Source organism: Patiria miniata, unplaced genomic scaffold (assembly GCF_015706575.1).
Source record: "Patiria miniata isolate m_02_andy unplaced genomic scaffold, ASM1570657v1 HiC_scaffold_27, whole genome shotgun sequence".
In the NCBI taxonomy this organism is placed as follows: domain Eukaryota; kingdom Metazoa; phylum Echinodermata; class Asteroidea; order Valvatida; family Asterinidae; genus Patiria; species Patiria miniata.
This window is the reverse complement of record NW_024037066.1, coordinates 441,409-462,552: the sequence shown is the minus strand read 5'-3', so window position 1 is coordinate 462,552 and position 21,144 is coordinate 441,409. Positions and strand designations below refer to the sequence as shown.

General features: G+C 39.6%; 1 protein-coding gene across 1 annotated transcript; it reads right to left on the bottom strand.

Annotated features, from left to right (window-relative positions):
- Nucleotides 1-1,771: 1,771 nt before the first annotated feature.
- On the bottom strand, nucleotides 1,772-6,180 carry LOC119734539 (G-protein coupled receptor GRL101-like). Its single transcript, XM_038208075.1, has 3 exons — nucleotides 6,059-6,180; nucleotides 3,121-3,198; nucleotides 1,772-2,922 (listed from the first exon to the last, which is right to left on the bottom strand). Exons 1-3 carry the CDS (start codon nucleotides 6,178-6,180, stop codon nucleotides 1,836-1,838), a joined length of 1,287 nt encoding a protein of 428 aa, XP_038064003.1. The 3' UTR covers nucleotides 1,772-1,835.
- Between the last annotated feature and the right edge of the window lie 14,964 nt (nucleotides 6,181-21,144).

Below are 21,144 nucleotides of genomic sequence, written 5' to 3'. Positions count from 1 at the left end.
TGTGGGACAGGTATCAATCGGATCGTCAGAGAAACAAACTTCACATATGCAGACGACACCACCTTGAGCAGAACTCCGAGACCAGATTGACCGAATCAAACGGACCAGTGAGGAATATGGACTTTGCCTCGACGTTAGGAAGACAAACGTTACGATGAGTGGAGGAGTGACAGACCAGCAATTACAAGATGATGGCGAGGACATTGAAGTTGTCAAGACTTTCAACTTCCTGCGTTCCCTAATTGTCAGTGATGGAGGAAGCTCTCAAGAAATCAAAAGACGTCTCGCGAAGGCAAGGTCAGCAGCCTTCGCCCTCACCGACATAATGGAAGGACAGAGGAATTTCTAGAACCACACCAATCCAAGTCCTGAATGCTCATGTTGTCCCGATTGCCACCTATGGGTCTGAAACATGGGCAGTTGGAAAGGCAGGCAGAAACAGAAATAATGCTTTCGAGATGTGGTGCTAGCGGAAGATGTTGAGAATATCACGGAAGGAGCGGAAGATAAATGATTACGTCAGAAAGTTGGACGATACGACCACCGTGGGCCAAAGGATTGACAAACCAAACTGCAGTATTTGGGCCATGTTTCAAGATGAGAAGGAGATAATCTGGAGAAGATTATTGTTCAAGGAAATGTTGAAAGCAGTCATTCATGCGGCAGACAGCTAAGAAACTCCGCTGTACCGATGGATTACAGGAGCTGACAGGCATGTCTCTGCCCTCAGCCTACCGGTCAACTTTGGACAGGCAGAGTTGGAACTCCATCATCAAAAGGGTCACAATGAGTCAATCATGACTGCATATATGGCTATCAGATGAGATTGTAACATTTTAACTTTGAACTTGAAAGTTATGCTCTCGGATCTCACGCCGCGACGAATATTGATTCTGTTTTTACCCCATGCACCGCACACAAAAACAAAGACTGATTTAAAGCATAGCCAAGGCACCAGACTTTTCCTAATTTGCATAAATGTGCAAGGTTTTTGAACATCATGATGTAATACCAGGTGACGTGAGAGAGGAAGGAGTGGTGGGAGCGTACTGCTCGCGACACATGGGAACGAGGTAGGCTGTTGATTTCACGTGTAGTCGCCCGCATTGAATGTTTTCTGAAGACACCTTTGATCGTCCCATTTCAGCAAAAATTGACAGAAAATACCTCCAAACTGAACAAACTCGTCCAACAATCACACGTACGCGTAGCATAAAATGGGAAGATTGCGCAATCATGCATAAACAGCACACGTCATATCTGTAAGCTTGTGGTCAAGTAAATCGGCAAAATCCTTTTATAATTATCGGCTTTATTTAGCTGTAAGCATTCACAGTGAGTATGAATGAGCAGTTTGCTATATCCTTAGTCAATGAAAGAAATTGAAATTTTTACAGCACCCAGCTTTCACAAATTTGATGATTTCGTGAAACCGGACGTCTTAATGTCTTAAACATTAATGAAATGTGGATTAAAAAAAAAACGTACCTGGGGCCTTGATACCAAGGTACGGTTTCGCATTGGCTTTTGCACAGCTCAAAGCCACGGCTATTTTTCATTATTTTCCCCAGGTATGAGTCACTTTGGTAATAACACATTATATGCTTCGAGCAAACCTTTGCAATGTGTATGTTTGCTGGGACAGATTCAGCTCTGGCTCAAGGGGAGGGGTGTGTAGCTGTCGGAGGGGGGGGGGGGGCTAGCATGTACATTTTGTACATAATTTTCCTTTTTTGCGGTGGGGGAGGAGGAGAGAGACCGCCTACTCCACCCCTCCCTCCGTAGATCCGCCACTGCACTTTGTTGAACTTTGTTGCGATTTTGGTTTGTTTGATTCACTTTCGGTGTTTTACTTTTGTTTTAGTCGCGCAACAAACTGTGAGGAAAGTGTAAAGGACAGGATTCAGGGACGAGTTGATTGGTAGAACCAGAACCACAACCCATGCATACACCTCGGTGGATAGAGTGACTGTTCCCGTCTGAGACAGAATCCCCATGATGATTATAGGCATCCAGCAGCAGAAATCCGTCATCACGATCAGCGCCATCTTGGCCGCCATTTTAAACTCACGCTCCCTGTGGGCATTCACTCCGACAGCACTTCTTGTGCGCTTGACACTGATGAAGATGGCGACATAGCAACACAGGACAAGAAGAAAAGAAACTAGATTGACCCCAAGGAAGAGAACGATTGACAGGATCCAAGATGGTTTCTCACCTGTGGCGTGGGCACTTTCAAAGCGTCTAACACTAATCAAAGCCTCCGTCGGCCTCAATATCACATCAGATGCCTTAGTGGTAAGGGGCAGGCCGATACAAACGTCCGAAAGTCCATATATATCAGAATCAGACCCAAATGAAAGTGTCGGCACGATACTCAGACAAAGTGCCAGGAACCATAAGATACCAATGATGATTGTTGTTGATTTTCCTCCCAGAGAGAATCTTTTCAACGGAAACACAATGCCTAAGAAGCAGTCTACGCTGATGAGGGTCACAATAAACACCGAAGCCTCGCTGGACAGAACTGACAGAACTCCAGCAAGTTTGCACAATGCACTGGTGCGCCACTCAGGAGCCACAAGAAAGTAGTCCTCGCCAAATGAAAGATCTGCACCAGCTATGATTAACATGTACACACCCATCATGAAGTCCGCGATAGCCAGATTTCCTACCATAAATGAGAGTGTCTTTTTACCCCCTCCGTCCCCTTTCTGCATAAGCCTCCAAATCAGGACAGAGAAATTACCAATAAGCGCGCTCATTCCCAAAACCCACAACGCCGCTCGCAGTATTAAATTTGGCATAAGGCTGTCGCACAGATTCAAAGCTGGTTTAGGCTTTGTAGTCAAACAATCTTGCTCGATAGAAAAATTCTGCAACTTGGACAAGGCACAACAAAGACGGTAGTCGTCAACGTATCTGAAAATTTAATTAAAAAAAAAAAGTTTATTGAAGACTACACACAATGTATTAAGATTTTTTTGGACAGAACTGCACATAGCATTTGACGCTGTCGTGAATTGGATAAGAATTTGGTATGTGATGAACATCACTTCCCCAGGCAGCATCGTCTATGTTATGTTTGATAAAAAAATTGAAATCGATTTTATGACTTACGCTATTTGCAAGGCTGGTAACCCGTCAGAGGCGACCTTATCGAGCTTAGTCAACGTGCCTGATATGTTAAACAGTACACTGAAAAAGATCAGAAATGAAACATGGTCTTGATGTGACACTTAAAACAGGCATACTCCAAACCCATATTCTAAGCAACCAGTTGTCTGGGGCGTTAATTCTCTTTTAAATATTTCATCTGTTCAACTATGGATCCGTCGAGACTTTGCTCGTTATGAAAATTTAATTAAAGGTATTTTTCTTAACTTTGAGATATAACTTTTGCGAAATCTTTTTGGACATCATTTTTTCACCAATTTGCTGGAATTGGGATCAATGTTATTTTTGTATATGATAGCAATAATTTTTAAATACGTTCAAATATTTGTAGGCCATACTAAGTGCCTTGCACATATTGTGAGGGGTGAAGTAAAGCTTACTGATAACAAAACGGACGTAAAATCCAAATTTCCAATTATATCCATTGGGGCCTGTAATTTCTTTAAATTTTTTTAGCATGTGCCACTTGGTTCAGAATGTGTATACAAAACCATTACGACCTGTGGTTCTTGTGCAGTACGTGTATCTACAGCGCGTCCCAAAATACCCGCAACATTTTTTTGGCGAGGCTCTAGCGTCACCGCGGAAACACGTACCGCCAATATTTTGTATATCATATTAAAGCTTGGAATCTTTACTTTATCCCTGGTAGGTATTGTTTGATTTTCCAAAGGGTTTTGAAATTATTCGTGTTCACATGAAGGCATGTCAAAACAAACTCAACCGATTTCAAGGAAAATCAATCATGCGCATTTTTTTCTAATGTGGAAATGCTTCATCATGTTCATGATGTGACGATCTCGTTGCCTTTTACTTTCTGTGTTTCCTTTTCTTTTCGATCCACGCCTATGCTTCACCTTCAATAAATTCACAATATTGCTCGTCGTTTCAAGTTCAATGTGTTTTTAGCATAAATCTATTGTTTTTTTTTGTTATTTCAACAGCTTGTTGACTCGAGTTTGCATCTGATGTACTGCATCATCGATTTTCCTTGAAATCAGTTGAGTTTGTTTTCGAAATGCCTTTATTATGAACGTAAATAATTTTAAAACTCTTTTAAATATCAAAGCAATACTCGTCAGGGTGGAGTTAAAATTCTCAGCTTTAAAATGACAATGGTATATCGGTGGTACGTGTTTCTGCGCAGACGCTCACCTTGCAAAAAATAAGTTGCGGGTATTTTGGGACGCGCTGTAGTTAAAGGGAAAATACAACATTTGCAAACATCAAAGAAAAAAACTACCAAGTTCTTACGAAATACCTTACTAGGATGTTGGTAAATGACAGTCTTAAGCATCCTGTAAAATTATGGCACCTTGTGTGAAGTCATTTTCAAGAAAATGGTATTTTTGTATACATTTCCAACGGTGGTCGGCCTAACTATTTTTCAACTACTGCTCCTAATTTTTTCAGTCCAAATGTTGTTTGCTATTGGTTACATGTTTATGAACGGGTGCAGGCCAGCTAGACTGGTTCCCTTACCTTACAATTTTTCCGACATCTATAAATTGATCCATGTTATCTTTAGTGGAGTCAGGGAACCAGACTACTTAAACATTTTTGTTTTTCTTGATTTTTCCAGCATTTTCGAACACAAAACTTTAAACATGTCAGTTAAACAATATGTGATCTATTACACTAACCCCTCAAATAGTTCATTTCTGAAAATTACAGCAACAGCCAATGATGTACATTCCCTTTAAGTCATGCAGGAAGAGTAATTTTAGCAACAACTGAGACATTGCCCATGATCGAAAATGAAAAAAAGAATGGCTGAAAAAGCTTTTTCAGTGTGAGATTGATTCCCATTCAAATAGCTTGCAATGCTAATAAACATTTGAGTATCTTTTGTGACATCAGAAATTCTATCAAAACTTACAGCTTTGTGAGATTGAAGAGTCCATCAAGAAAGCCAGCCGGGATCGATACGAGGGGAAGATTTTCCAAATAACTGTCGAATCAAAAGGAGAATAGGCCTATAACAAAGCTGAAATATACTGCAAAATATGTAAAGGTTTCTTTGTGTTAAACGTACTGTTTCTAATTGAAATTATTTGTTTTCTATTCAGTTTAATTGCCTTTACGGTATGAACGTAAATTTCCTCCTCATTTTTATTGAAAAATTGGGCAGATTTAGATTACTTTATTTCTCCCACGAAGAGGGCCGTTAAGATTAATTCGTGAAAATCAGCAATTAAATTAGAATATTCTGTAAATTAAAAATACATGAACAAAGATTACGTGGAAGAATTGAATTACCCCCGAAAATAAATAAATGCACAACTGTGCCGGCAATAAAAAAAAATGGGCAATGAAGACAAAAATCGGATAATTAAAATGAAAACCTGATTATTAAAAACGAATGGTAGTGAGCTTGTTTTTGTATGTGTTTTGTTGCATAGTATCTGCCGTGACTCTGAAAACGTTTTGAGGGGACTAGCACAATATATTATATGAATGACTACAAGGATTGAAAATCCATCGGACAGGGTCATCTTTGTGTGATTCTGATTAAACCGCTAAGATATTTTAACAAGCTTAAAATCAATTTACAAGCATATTTGGGGTGAAGTAAAGCTTACTGATAACAAAACGGACCTAAAATCCAAATTTCCAATTATATCCATTGGGGCCTGTAATTTAAAAAAAAAATAGCATGTGCCGCTTGGTTCAGAATGTGTATACAAAACCATTACGATCTGTGGTTCTTGTGCAGTATGTGTATTGTTAAGAATTCGTAAATTGTTTAAGGTTTAAGCAAATTAACTTCATGTAAATTAGGCCAATGGCCCGCGATCGTCCTGCATAGTCCCCTTTTGTTGCAACGAACTTTTGTTCCCGCACTGGGACTTCGCGCTGGAGTCCAACCCACATTCATTACCAGTGGAATGGACATTGGAATTCCCTGCCGGACTTAAAAGCTCTGGAATTTCGCCGTTCTGGAGATTCTGAACTGCAGTTTGCTGAGGTGTGGTCAAGGGACTCGCTCTCCGGCGATGCCATGCTGCCCGACCGTCTGGCTTGCTGAGGCCGCTGACTTGGCCGTGCCTTGCCCGTTGCCGTCTGCACGGGGCACGGTCCCTACCACCACGACTGCCAGATTGACCGCTGACTTGGCTCTCCTTGGCTTGGGCCAGTGTCTTGGTGCCGTTCCCGCCGGTGCCACGCCCCTCTGCTATGGCACTTCATCGACTGGTCAGCTAGCACAATCGTTCCCCTGATCCGGTCTCCACCCGTACCGTCCATCACACCAAGCGCCCGGTTTCGGAGGTCGCCGATCAAGACGCAAGTCGTTATGACAAGAACTCTCTCTCGCGACTTCCGAACTTTTCCGGCAGACTGCAGTCCAGGGTTCCACCCTCTGGAGGTACCTCCCCTCTCACCAATGGCCAACCGTATGATATGATTTACTTGATTTGTAATGTATAATTAATGGCTTTCCCATCTGCTTATTTAATCTTGTTTATGTGTGTTAATTTGTGGATTGTAAATAATTAAAATAATTCTAATTTCATTTCCAAAAACTCCTTGATTCCGATCCTCATTCATTTGAGTGTTCCTTTCCCTTTATTTAAATTTCTGTCTGTTATGTTGTCTGCTTGGATTTGAAGTGACTTCGTAACAGTATCTACATCGCGTCCAAAAACACCCGCAACATTTTTTTGCGAGGCTCTAGCGTCGCCGCGGAAACACGTACCGCCATTATTTTTTTTATATCATATTAAAGCTTGGAATCTTAACTTTATCCCTGGAAGGTATTGTTTGATTTTCCAAAGGGTTTTGAAATTATTCGTGTTCACATGAAGGCATGTCAAAACAAACTCAACCGATTTCAAGGAAAATCAATCATGCGCATTTTTTTCTAATGTGGAAATGTTTCATCATGTTCATGATGTGACGATCTCGTCGCCTTTTTACTTTCTGTGTTTCCTTTTCTTTTCGATCCACGCCTATGCTTCACCTTCAATAAATTCACAATATTGCTCGTCGTTTCAAGTTCAATGTTTTTTTTAGTATAAATCAACTGCTTTTTTGTTATTTCAACAGCTTGTTGACTCGAGTTTGCATCTGATGTACCGCATCATCGATTTTCCTTGAAATCAGTTGAGTTTGTTTTCGAAATGCCTTTATTATGAACGTAAATAATTTTAAAACTCTTTTAAAAATCAAACCAATACTCGTCAGGGATAAAGTTAAAATTCTCAGCTTTAAAATGACAATGGTATATCGGTGTTGCGTGTTTCCGCGCAGACGCTAACCTTGCAAAAAATAAGTTGCGGGTATTTTGGGACGCGCTGTAGTTAAGTCATGCAGGAAGAGTAATTTTAGCAACAACTGCAATGCTGCTGCAAACTATACTTAAAAATGAGGTCGTAAAGACATTGCCCATGATCGAAAATGAAAAAAAGAATTGCTGAAACAGCTTTTTCAGTGTGAGATTGATTCCCATTCAAATAGCTTGCAATGCTAATAAACATTTGAGTATCTTTTGTGACATCAGAAATTCTATCAAAACTTACAGCTTTGTGAGATTGAAGAGTCCATCTAGAAGGCCAGCCTGGATCGACACGAGGGGAAGATTGTCCAAATGACTGTCGAATCAAAAGGAGAATAGGCCTATAACAAAGCTGAAATACACTGCAAAATATGTAAAGGTTTCTTTGTGTTAAGCGTACTGTTTCTAATTGAAATTATTTGTTTTCTATTCAGTTTAATTGCCTGTACGGTATGAACGTAAAATTTCCTCCTCGTTTTTATTGAAACATTGGTCAGATTTAGATTAATTTATTTCTCCCATGAAGAGGGCCGTTAAGATTAATTCGCGAAAAATCAGCAATTAAATGAGAATATTCTGCAAAGTCAAAATAAAAATACATGAACAAAGATTACGTGGAAGAATTGAATTACCCCCGAAAAATAAATAAATGCACATCAGTGCCGGCAATAAAAAAAAATGGGCAATAAAGACAAAAATCGGATAATTAAAATGAATACCTGATTATTAAAAACGAATGGTTATGAGCTGGGTTTTTGGGGTGTGTTTTATTGCATAGTATCTGCCGTTTCTCTGAAAACGCTTCATTTCTTGCTGTGTAGACTGGTTCCTGCTCCTCTCAGGATCCATAACGTAGGGATCCATTGGGGCCTTTCATTTGCTTTTTTTTTTTATCATGTGCCCTTTGGCTTAGAATGTCTATACAAAACCGATTAAGACGTGTGGTTCATGTGCAATACATGTATGTAGAAACATCAGTAAAGGTAATTTAGCGACAACTGCTATTCTGCAAACCATACTAAAAAAAAAGGAGCCGTAAAGACATTGCCCATATGATCCAATTTTATTGTTGCTGAAACAGCTTTTTTATTGTGAGATCGATATATTTTTAGTGTCAGATTGATAACCATTCAAATAGCTTGCAATTCAGTTAAATTGCCTGTACGGTATGAACGTAAATTTCCTCTTCATTTCTATTGAAACTTTGGACAGATTTAGATTTATTCATTTCTCCCACAAATAGGGCGTTACGATTAATTCGTGAAAAAATAAACATTTGAATTAGAATATTCTAAATCAAAGGAAGTGTTGCAAAGTAAATAATAAATACATGAACAAAGATTATGCTGAAGAAGATAATTACCCCAAAATAAACTCAAGCATATCAGTGCTGGCTTTAAAGAGAACACACGTAATAAAGACAAAAAGGGGATAAATTAAATGAATACCTGATTATTAAAAACCAATTGTAATGAACTGGGTTTTTGTGTGTGTGTTTTGTTGCTTATATCTGCCGTGACTCTGAAAACGTATTGAGGGGAATAGCACAAGAAAAATTACACGAAAGACTACAGGGAATGAAATTCCATCGGACAGGGTCATCTTTGTGTGATTCTGATTAAACTGCTAAGATATCTTAACAAGCTTAAAATCAATTTACAAGCATATTCGTTACATCAACTATTTATCAACAACAAGAGTTTGGATATATCCGAACCATATCTCAACTTACAGATATTGGAGATTGGACAGTCCAGAAAATGTACCTGCGGACATTGACTCAAGGGGCAGATTCACCAAGTCACTGTCGAATCAAATGAAGAACAGCAAAGTTGAAATATTCTGCCAAATAGTTATATTACAATAGGGAAGAACACTCTTAATATTATTTGGCAAAATTAAAATCTTTTTGGACATCTTTTTTCCACCAATTTTCTGGAATTGGGATCAATGTTATTTTTGTATATGATAGCAATAATTTTAAATAAGTTCAAATATTTGTAGGCCATACTAAGTGCCTTGCACATATTGTGAGGGGTGAAGTAAAGCTTACTGATAACAAAACGGACGTAAAATTCAAATTTCCAATTATATCCATTGGGGCCTGTAATTTGTAAAAAAAAATTAGCATGTGCCGCTTGGTTCAGAATGTGTATACAAAACCATTACGACCTGTGGTTCTTGTGCAATACGTGTATCTACAGCGCGTCCCAAAACACCCGCAACATTTTTTTGCGAGGCTCTAGCGTCGCCGCGGAAACACGTACCGCCATTATTTTTTATATCATATTAAAAGCTTGGAATCTTAACTTTATCCCTGGTAGGTATTGTTAGATTTTCCAAAGGGTTTTGAAATTATTCGTGTTCACATAAAGGCATGTCAAAACAAACTCAACCGATTTCAAGGAAAATCAATCATGCGCATTTTTTTCTAATGTGGAAATGCTTCATCAGGTTCATGATGTGACGATCGCGTTGCCTTTTACTTTCTGTGTTTCCTTTTCTTTTCGATCCGCGCCTATGCTTCACCTTAAATAAATTCACAATATTGCTCGTCGTTTCAAGTTCAATGTGTTTTTAGTATAAATCAACTGCTTTTTTGTTATTTCAACAGCTTGTTGACTCGAGTTTGCATCTGATGTACCGCATCATCGATTTTCCTTGAAATCAGTTGAGTTTGTTTTCGAAATGCCTTTATTGTGAACGTAAATAATTTTAAAACTCTTTTAAATATCAAACCAATACTCGTCAGGTATAAAGTTAAAATTCCCAGCTTTAAAATGACAATAGTATAATGGTGGTACGTGTTTCCGCGCAGACGCTAACCTTGCAAAAAATAAGTTGCGGGTATTTTGGGACGCGCTGTAGTTAAGTCATGCAGGAAGAGTAATTTTAGCAACAACTGCAATGCTGCTGCAAACTATACTTAAAAATGAGGTCGTAAAGACATTGCCCATGATCGAAAAGTGAAAAAAAGAATTGCTGAAACAGCTTTTTCAGTGTGAGATTGATTCCCATTCAAATAGCTTGCAATACTAATAAACATTTGAGTATCTTTTGTGACATCAGAAATTCTATCAAAACTTACAGGTTTTTGAGATTGAAGAGTCCATCAAGAAGGCCAGCCTGGATCGACACGAGGGGAAGATTGTCCAAATAACTGTCAAATCAAAAGGAGAATAGGCCTATAACAAAGCTGAAATACACTGCAAAATATGTAAAGGTTTTTTTGTGTTAAACGCACTGTTTCTAATTGAAATTATTTGTTTTCTATTCAGTTTAATTACCTGTACGGTATGAACGTAAATTTCCTCCTCATTTTTATTCAAACATTGGGCAGATTTAGATTACTTTATTTCTCCCATGAAAAGGGCCGTTAAGATTAATTCGTGGAAAATCAGCAATTAAATGAGAATATTCTGCAAAGTCAAATAAAAATACATGAACAAAGATTACGTGGAAGAATTGAATTGCCCCCGAAAAATAATTAAATGCACATCAGTGCCGGCAATAAAAAAGAAATGGGCAATGAAGACAAAAATCGGATAATTAAAATGAGTACCTGATTATTAAAAACGAATGGTTATGACCTGGGTTTTTTGGGTGTGTTTTATTGCATAGTATCTGCCGTGACTCTGAAAACGCTTTGAGGGGCTTAGCAAAATATATTATATGAATGACTACAAGGATTGAACATCCATCGGACAGGGTCATCTTTGTGTGATTCTGATTAAACTGCTAAGATATCTTAACAATCTTAAAGTCAATTTACAAGCATATTCGTTACATCAACTATTTATCAACAACAAGAGTTTGAATACATCCGAACCATATCTAAACTTACAGATATTGGAGATTTGAGAGTCCAGAAAATGTACCTGCGGACATCGACTCAAAAGAAAGATTCTTCAAGATACTGTCGAATCAAATGAAGAACAGCAAAGTTAAAATTTTCCGCCAAATAGTTATATTACAATAGGGAAGAACACTCTTAATATTATTTGGCAAAATTAAAGTTGCATCAAACTTGTTCTCAGAAGGTTTATTTTCTCCAAACGAATTTTCAATGTGTATAATTTGTTTGCTCGAAAAAAACCATCCGATTTGGGTGACGGAATTCCGGGTTTTCATTTTGTGCAAAAAGTAATGAGCTCGCCCTGCGAGAGCCAAAGTATGTGAACAAATAATTCGATAACTAATCATCGGTGGATTTTGTTGTTCGATGTCTCTTTCAAAAGTGAGTAACGATGCTGGATAAGTAGCAATTGAAAAAATAACAATTATTTTTACGTGGTGAAACTCCAAAATAGCATGGGGAACGTATCTTTTATCATTCTGAATCACGCCACGCCGTGGTGAAAGTTTCTATACATAATCCATTATAGATTGATGTGGCTTTTTTTCTTTGAATAGAACCCTGAATAAAATAGCCATTTGTCACTTCCTTTTTTCCACGCAATACAGAATTATTTCCTATAAAAATCGGCCTTCGTTAGTTTAGTTTTCACAAACACGCCTGTCAGTATTTCATTTCTTGCTGTGTAGACTGGTTCCTGCTCCTCTCAGGATCCATAACGTAGGGATCCATTGGGGCCTTTCATTTGCTTTTTTTTATCATTAAGAACGCTCTTAATATTACTTGTCAAAATTAAAGTTGCATCATACTCGTGCACCTAATGAAGTTTTTGTTTTCCTCCAGACGAATTTTCGATGTGTAAAATTAGTTCGAGCGGGAAAAAAAAATCCGGCTTTGGTGACGGAATTCTGGGTTTTCATTTTGCGCATAAAATAATGAGCCCGCCCTGCGAGATCCGAAAATAATTCGAATTATGTGAAGAAATAATTGAATAACTAATCATGGGTGGATTTCGTTGTTTGATATCTCTTTCAAAAGTGAGTAACTTTTTATATTGCTAGGAAAATATTAATTGAAAAAATAACAAATATTTTTCGTGGGGAAACTCGACAATAGCATAAGGAACGCATCCTTTATCATTCCGATTCATGCCATAACTTGGTGAAAGTTTCTATACATAATCCATTACAGATTGAAGTGGCTTTTTTGTCTTCGAATTCAACCCTGAATAAAATAGCCATTTGTCACTTCCTTTTTTCCACGCAATACAGAATTATTTCCTATAAAAATCGGCCTTCGTTAGTTTAGTTTTCACAAACACGCCTGTCAGTATTTCATTTCTTGCTGTGTAGACTGGTTCCTGCTCCTCTCAGGATCCATAACGTAGGGATCCATTGGGCCTTTCATTTGCTTTTTTTTTATCATGTGCCACTTGGCTCAGAATATCTATGCAAAACCCATTAAGACCTATTAATCTAGAAACATCCATAACAGGATACATAACGTAGGGATCGGGAACCAGGCTACTCACAGGGCGGGTCTTTTATGCCACAAACTCAAACGCCCATAATAGGTACTAAACACTTACAGATCTATGAGACGAGAAAATCCGTTGAACATGCCTGGCTCCAGATGTGAGATATTGCCCTCCTCTAGCCACCTGTTAACAATCGTGGAACGATAACAAATGCATTGGTGGGTTGGACAGAATTAGTAATTGATTCAGATAATTGTCCCATTCCGATACACACGTATTACACTTGCATTTGCAGTGCAATTTATAACACTCATGCGTTCATTATTGCATTCCATATATCCCAACACTGAAGGGGGCGAGGGGGAGGAGGGGGGGGGGGCGAGGGGGAGGAGGGGGGGGGGGGGCGAGGGGGAGGGGGCGGGGGGGAGATCCATTTAAGAGTAATCTACACGGACGTGGCTGAGGTGTGAGCCCGGGGGCCCCTGGTTTCGACTAAGCACAGAGGCTCATGGCGATCAGGTGTGCGACAGTAAAGTTTAAGCCCCAACCCCCCCCCTCCCGCCCCAACTTGGGGTTAAAAGCAACCACCACGAGCAGCAGCATGAGGCAGACGGATGAGAACTTGATGTGCCAACCACACCTCGATGAGGGTGCTGGCGGATGGGTCAACGTGGCAAAACCAACAGCAGCACTCAACGGTCCAGTTTATAGCGGACATTGCTATAAGTACGGTCCAGGGTTGAGGTAGTGACTCGTCTTCGAAACACTCGGAGGAAGGGAGCTGGGGATTCTACCTCTGTATTCTCCCCAAGAACATGACCACGACGTCATATTCGAACAGCAGACACAACGGCGTAAAGGGCAGCCAGGCCGCTTCATCGGAGCTGCCTCGCCCGGTAGGGATTTGCTGGTCACGCAGGACATCCCAGACATAATCGGACTACCGCGTATCGATGTTCAGGGTGTATAAAAAAAAGTAATCCAAAAACAACGGGCTGAAGTGCAAAAATTGTACAACATTGATTGCAAAACAAAGACCAAAAAAACCCTCTTTTTCCAAGTTTGCTGAATAAATGGTGAGTGAAGCTGTCGGAGGAATGTGCTGTCGCAGCTGTGGACAGTGCGGTAAAAGGAGGTATGCCAAATAATGGTACCTTAGGTTGTCATGGGCGTCGCCAGGATTTTTTCTAGAGGGGGGCAACATTTTTTTTTGCCAAAAAATGCTTGTATTTCTCAACACATTTTCGATTTATCAATTTTAGAGGGGGGCAGGGACATTTTGCCCCCCCCCCCCAACTCATTAAATTTACACCACTTTGTCTTCGCGCCTCTTTTTCTTTTTCTTTTTTATCTTTTTTTGTTCTTCCTTTTTTTTTTGTTTTTTTTGCTTTTCCAGGGGGGGGGGGGGCAGGTGCCCACCCTTGCCCCCCCCTCGCGACGCCCATGTAGGTTGTCCATTGATAATTTAGTCATTCCAAAGATTTTTCATCACTAACTATAGCAATGACATTTCAAATCTTTAAAACATAGCTTGCAATGAGCATAGCCAAAGCCATGCCAAGTTGGATTATAACGCTCAAGCTAAAGTTTTGAGTACATTTTTGCATTAGGTAGTTATTATTTTAATGGGTGTCTTAAGACGCACCGTAGGAAAATTTAAATTAGTAGTTCGTTTTGTTATTCGGCGCAGCGCACGCAAGCATTGGCACGACGCACAGGCAGTCGCGGTTGCTATAATTCGTCAGATCAGTGCGTATAGCTGCAATTCTAAACATGATTAAGCAACTTTTGATTTAAAATTGAGATCCTAGAATGTTGTTTTTCTCGGAATGTACAGCTGAAGCTCAAGGGCGGATTCCGAACACAATTTTTTTTTGGGGGGGGGCCAAAAAAAATTGTGTCTCCCAAAAAGTGGGTCAAAAAATTACGGCGTGGGGTTCGGGGCCCGCTTTAAGGGCCCCGAAATTTTTTTGGATTCTTGATGCTCTGTGGTGCGATCTGAGGCAATTTCTGACCACTTTAGCCAATATTTTTTTGAGGAAAAGATGGTGGTGTACTCATTGCCTGCCTTTATTGCGACGTCACATAAAAAAACCCAATTGGTTTCGGGGTTGTTTTTTTTTTGGGGGGGGGGCATGTTGCCCCCTTTGCCGCCCCCCCCCCCCCCCCCGATCCACCCTTGCTGAAGCTGAGCTGAAACTTCATCAGGTTAGTTGTTCAGTATCCTTCATTAGATTTTGAACACTTTCGTTGCTTCAAACGAACAAAATGCACAAATTACAAATGATGGACTATATCTTTAAAGTCCGAGACAGGATGGAACTTAAGGAGAATGATGCCAACACCATCGAGCTAGAAGAAGATTTCCTGAAGCTCACTCAACCGGTTTACAGAAGCCGCTGATCAGGTGCTACTGCGAACTATCAGGGCGGCAAATCACGACTGAATGACGTCCCATCGGATATTGGAGCTGATGGACGAACAGAGAAAAGTAAAACGGCGCCGGAATCGTAAATCCGTACTCTCTGCTGAGAAGCGAAAGAAGAGTTTTACAACAGCCGGTGTGCAGACATCGAAGCGGTTGAACGAGTAGACCCACAGAAGATGCACGATACGGTTCGGAAAAATTCAAAGATTTGGCCATCAATGGAAAGATCGAGGGTAAACGAGCAGGAGACGACAGCGACTCATGTACCTGCACTGGCTGGAGAAAAGTTCACAAGAGTCTAACCGCTGGACATTGTCCGACTTTGCAAACAGCGCAAGGAGACCATAATATCTTGGCCACAGCTTCGGATAAACCTAGTATTTCAATTTCGAACATTGATGACCATGATTTTTGAACGCAAATTTAATGTATACTTTAATTGTAATGCACACAATTTATCTCAATCCGTCAAATTGGGTACATCGTGTGCCCGGGAGAAAAGCATACGAACGTTCTGACCTAAAAAAAACCAACCCACTTTAAGAACATTGCATTGAAAAGCTCCAACGGTTCCCAAGCTCCTCGCAAATTATAAATCCAATGTTCTCCCGCGCGTATTATAACATTTTAAATTTATCACACGTATGAAGCATAATTTTTGGAAAAAACATTGAGTTAATTTCTTATGAAAATGTTTAAATTTTATTAAAATAGACGCAATTTTCTGCAACCAGTCTACTAGATTTGGGTGATTTCGCGTTCGCACGTGAGGGCGCATACGCCCTTCTGACAGGCACACGACGGTTCTTGGTTCTCATTGAAAATCCTGATATTACTGTCTTCCGTTATTGTGTTGCAGAGGAAATTAATTTTACCAATTAATTTCGATTCTTCTCATTGTTATTTATATATGAGAAGAACAAATGACTGAATAAAGAAAATAAGAGTTCACTTTAGCAGTTTGAATTTTTTAAACAGTTTAAGTGTGCGAAATGTTTCATCAAGCATGTAAACTGTAGGCTTGTTTCTTACAGAGATTGTATTGTATGGTCGATCCTTTGGATGTTTTCAAGATTCCAATCGCCATTACAGAAAGCGGCAGAATACCTTTGCTCACAGCCATGAGGGGGAAAATCTGTTACGGCACAAAAAATGAAAAGAACCAACATTATTGTCATCGTGGATTGGATTGTAGAATCTCAAGGTGAGAAATGGTTTCCATTTCGTTACACAAAATGAAACTTCCTCTGAGGTCAATCTTTGAATGATTGGAATTTCCTTCTTTTTGTAACCGGTGTCATTGACACGGCCTTCAGTGATCAGTGTGACATCATGCACCAACTTCCATTGCACCGTGGCTCGACCTATGCCCCAAGATATAAGCAAAATAATTGTCTATATACCATGATTTTTTTTTAAAGATGTTCTGTCCAGGCCATTTTCGAGCATCAACACAAGAAAACACCAAATAGTTTTGGAATATTTACGTCACACTTTTGAATTATTTGCGGCCCCGACACTCGTCGACTGGTTCCCGCCTCTGTATCAGAAACGATAATAATTATGGGGACAGGCAACCAGTCTGCTCGCAGGGAGGATCTGTTTGTTCGCAAAAACGATCCAAAAACCTTTTCTCAAGGGGGTTGCAGTTGTCAAAAAAGGGGGGAAATTTTAATCGTTAGAACAGAGGATTCAAGATGGCTATACATAAAGATAAAAAAGGGAATTTGTTAAACAGCTCGGACAGTACATCTTTAATATTATCTTAAAACTTGCTGATTTCAAGAAAATAGACCTAAGACGTAATGACGTCATGCTTTGCTTACAGTCATATATATGCGCTTTCCTACGGGGAAGAGATCCACCAAGCTCCAATGGAAAGCGCACATGACTTTGTAAACAAAGCGTGACGTCATTGTGTCTCATGTCTATTGAATATGTTAGAGTAAAAAATACAAGCATGATTTATATTATTTTTTCCAACTCATCATGGAGAGCTTATCCAATTTGCCGAAGGTGGGGGTTTAGGGAGGGGGTATACTCAATGAGTTTGAACGATTAAAAGCTCATGCTTGCTCCCCCCCCCCAAAAAAAAATTAAGGATGGCATACGGAGGCCTCCCCTTAGTACGCCACTGAGTGTCCATGCATGAAAGTTTCATTCGAGGAATATACCAACGAGTGATCCAAAAAGAGGCAAACTGACAAACATTTGGTTTTCATGATATAATTTGTTGTATATAACTGCTTTTTGGTGTGTTTTGATTAGGTTGGCACTTCTCTTATATAGCTGTGGTTATTCTCCAGTGTATCCATTCCAATCCTTGGACCAAGATATATTTATCTGGACTCGGACTTGACTCAAATGACTCGTACTCAAATGACTCGTGACTCGGACTTGAACCAAACGACCCGAGACGGACTCGACTCAAGTGACTCAACTACAACACTGGTGTACAGTATCATACAATCTAAAAACTCTGGGGTCAAATTGACCCCGATATGAGTCTATATCTGAACAGTCCGTTTCAGGGTCAAAAAATGATCCAGAGAAATGTCATTTTTTTACCCGAAAAAAAGGTCATTTTGACCAGAAAAGGGTAAATTTTGACCTGGAAAATGGTTGTACGGATATAGACGCAGATTCTGGGTCAATTTTGACCAGGGAGTTTTTACAGTGTACTTAGAACGGAGTGAAGTTTCAAAATGAATGTGATTGCCCAAATTTAATCCATTCACCGGCCAACTTCTAATATTTTCGTCTTCGCCCATGATTTCTGATGAATAGATAGTCCATCCGAAAGATGATAATGTCATTATCGTTATCAGGGGATGTAAAATGAATCCACAAATTGTGAAAAAAAACCAAAGGGATAGATCCTACCAATTTTGTCGAGTTGGAGCAAACGAATAGTGAATTTCTGGGAAATCTATAATAAACGGTGTCATTTTCGGAGACAGTAAGATTTCATCACCTTACCAAAAAATGAAGGTAATGTGGGAACCCAACCACTTGATGAATTTGATGAGTTCTGTGCAGAAGAGGTGGCACACAGCATGAAAGCGATGGTGGCCAGCAGGGACAACGATGAACAACCCCAACCCATCGTAGAAGTGCTGAAGCTGTGTCGTCAATCACTTAAAGTGAACAAAAAAGTTTCCTTCTTCAAATACGACCTTTTACATTCCATCGGTAAACTTGATTGAACAGGGGGATTGCAAATGAGTTTGAAATAAATCTGATGCGCGTTTAATGAGTCAATTTAACATGTAGCTTTTTTTTTCTTCAAATTTTCTGCAACTTTTTTTTTCAAATCAGAAATTCAAAAGAGTTGAACCTGGCTAAAAAAAGGAAACAATACTAGCCCTTTTCAGCCGCAACCCGGCCCCCGGCCCTCCCTCCCTCCCCCCCCCCCCCGGCCAAAAAAAGAAACGAACCAGCAAGAGAATCCAAAAATAATTCGGTGGTATGCTCTGTTAGCATGGTTTCAACTTATAGGATGGTTTGCAAACTTTTCTTTCAAATCCATCTTTCCTCCTTACTTTTATGGATGCCCGAGACCAAATTGTTTTAAAACAAAAATGAAGTTCGCAGGGGCGAGATGGATACCTACAATGCCTTGAAACTGTGCACTGTGTGTTGAATAGGAGTATGCTAGTGCACACAATGTATCCGTTCTGCTTTTTATGAATAAGTACTTTATTTAAGACATTTTCTATTTATCATTAATAGATAGCTAACACATTGCCAAAGAAAAGAAGGTGTATGCTGAGGCCATATATGAATTTTGGCAAGGAAAAATACTCATTTAATTTTTTTGGTCAAAATCGATTTGTTTATCTCCGAGTGGATAACTCATTTTACCAATGAATCGGAACAACGTGAATAAAGGACGTTAGTCTTTGTTTTGAAATAAATGATTCTTAGTCATAAATGATGGCGTGGACACAATTGCGGTGATCCAACCTTACTGAAATTGCTCACCTTCATAAATTTCAAGAACTAACTCATTGTTAGTTGGGGGTGGAGATGATATTTTGTTTTACAAATCGTGTACCTCTACTTTATGTATGTATATTTAATTACCTTGATATAAAGTCGTTATTGGAAAACGTTATTCTGCTCCTGACTGACTGACAACACAATTTTGATTTTTAAACAAATCATCCAATGAAACCGCTGGTCACGTGTCACAAGGTGATAATTTCTTTCCGAAATTACTGTTTAAATGACAAACACGAATTTAGTTTGTGGCAGGGATTTTTGTGGTTTTTGCTGAACACACGTCTAGCAGTTGAGAAACAAAATTTTATTTTCTTGGGTCTGCCACGCCCAAACATTTTTTGTTCAAAGTATTGAACCGTCTAAGAATGTGTGGTCTGCTCCAGTTGGGATGTCAAAGATAATGCGCATGCGCATTAATGGTCTTGAGGCAAGAAGCGAAAACGGTCCATCGAAAAGGTACAGGGGTACAAACTTTCGGGTAATTTTTTTTCGCAATTTCTCCAAGGATTTCTCGCTTTTGTCTTGATGCAAAAATTGAAGACTTAGTAACGAGTGAAAATTAGTAACTGTGCACTTCGGTGTTCCATCTCCAAATTTCGTTCTGAACGCGGTGATGAATCGCGCCGGGCTGAACCGCGGGCTGAATTACGGGCTGCGGGCCACAAACGATGTCACCACCGTGCATGGACAGTCACATTGACCGGACACTCAGCGTACAAGCCCGGCGGGAGCCACATGAAAAATCACGCTGCTATATTTATGTCGGTCAGCGGCAATCGCTTCTTGCCTCAAACCCATGTTTGCATAAATTATAATTTATTACTGAAAATGTCTATTTGGTGGCGTGGTGAAACTTTTTATGCAAACATTTGAATGTTGAATATTTTTTTGTCATATTTTGAAGCATATACCGAATTCTTGGACCTTAGTATGTGGCATCGCTTAAATATTTCTTCAATCTTTATAAACAATCCCTTTACACAGTTTAAATTATTTGGGGCCCGACAATCATTCAGTTCTCGCAGGGTAGAATGGTTCCCGCTCCCATCGGACTCGATAATGCCAGTGTATCCGCAGGGAGAACGTGTTTGGGGGAAAAACAAAAAAAATCAAAATACATGAAAGGTTTGCGGAAAGACCATGTGCGAATAACTACCTAACTAAGAGAATTATTCGCCCATGGTGTTTCCGCAAACCTTTCATTTATTAGTATCTCCACCATGCAAAGCCTCAAATCTTACTCAAAAATTAAAACAAAATCATGTTTTCATTAGGGTTGCAGTTGTTCGTGGTAATGCTGTATAAAAGTTGAATATTCGTTATTGTCAATTGAGTTGTACCCAAAAGCGAACTCCAAAATACCTCAGCTCAGGACGGGTTGAAGTCCGAATGACCTCGACTTTATCTTAATCCAAGCGTGCTCAAGTACTAACGAGCCCAAGTCCGAGTTGAAGTTCGAATGACTGTTACAGTGCAACCGACAAGTATATAATTCTTTTCGCCGATCATGTGTTTACTGCGTTCCGCTGTTTATTGTTTTATTTTGTATATACCTGTGCACCCCGCCATAAATGAAATCGTCCGAAAGTTTTAACCAATAACGTGTCAGTCAGTCCCGCGTAGACTTTACTCATTCACTTAGAGCTAAGGTGTTCGTGGAGTGTTAAAAAAAACCCTTCTATCTTACGCAACAGCATTTGTACAAGGCCATGGTAATTGTCAGAGAACGCCCACCCTAATTGTTGAACAAACACGTCAGTCAGTAAAGAATAGATCGTTTTGTACTTTTCGGAAACGCCGTTTAGGGCCTTTTGTGTGTGGTTTGTTGGAGTTTATTTTGTTGTGAGAGAGATAGAGATAGAGAGAGGCGGAAGACATTTTGACTCGTTCGAGAAAAGACAGACTTTTGGAGAGCGACCGTGTGC

Coding starts and splice junctions, on each gene's coding strand:
- LOC119734539 (XM_038208075.1), bottom strand. CDS start 6,180: ATGGCATCGCCGGAGAGCGAGTCCCTTGACCACACCTCAGCAAACTGC. Junction 3,199..6,058: donor TTCCAATGTCCATTCCACTG/GTAATGAATGTG, acceptor GATCTTTTTCAG/TGTACTGTTTAACATATCAG. Junction 2,923..3,120: donor TTACCAGCCTTGCAAATAGC/GTAAGTCATAAA, acceptor TTAAATTTTCAG/ATACGTTGACGACTACCGTC.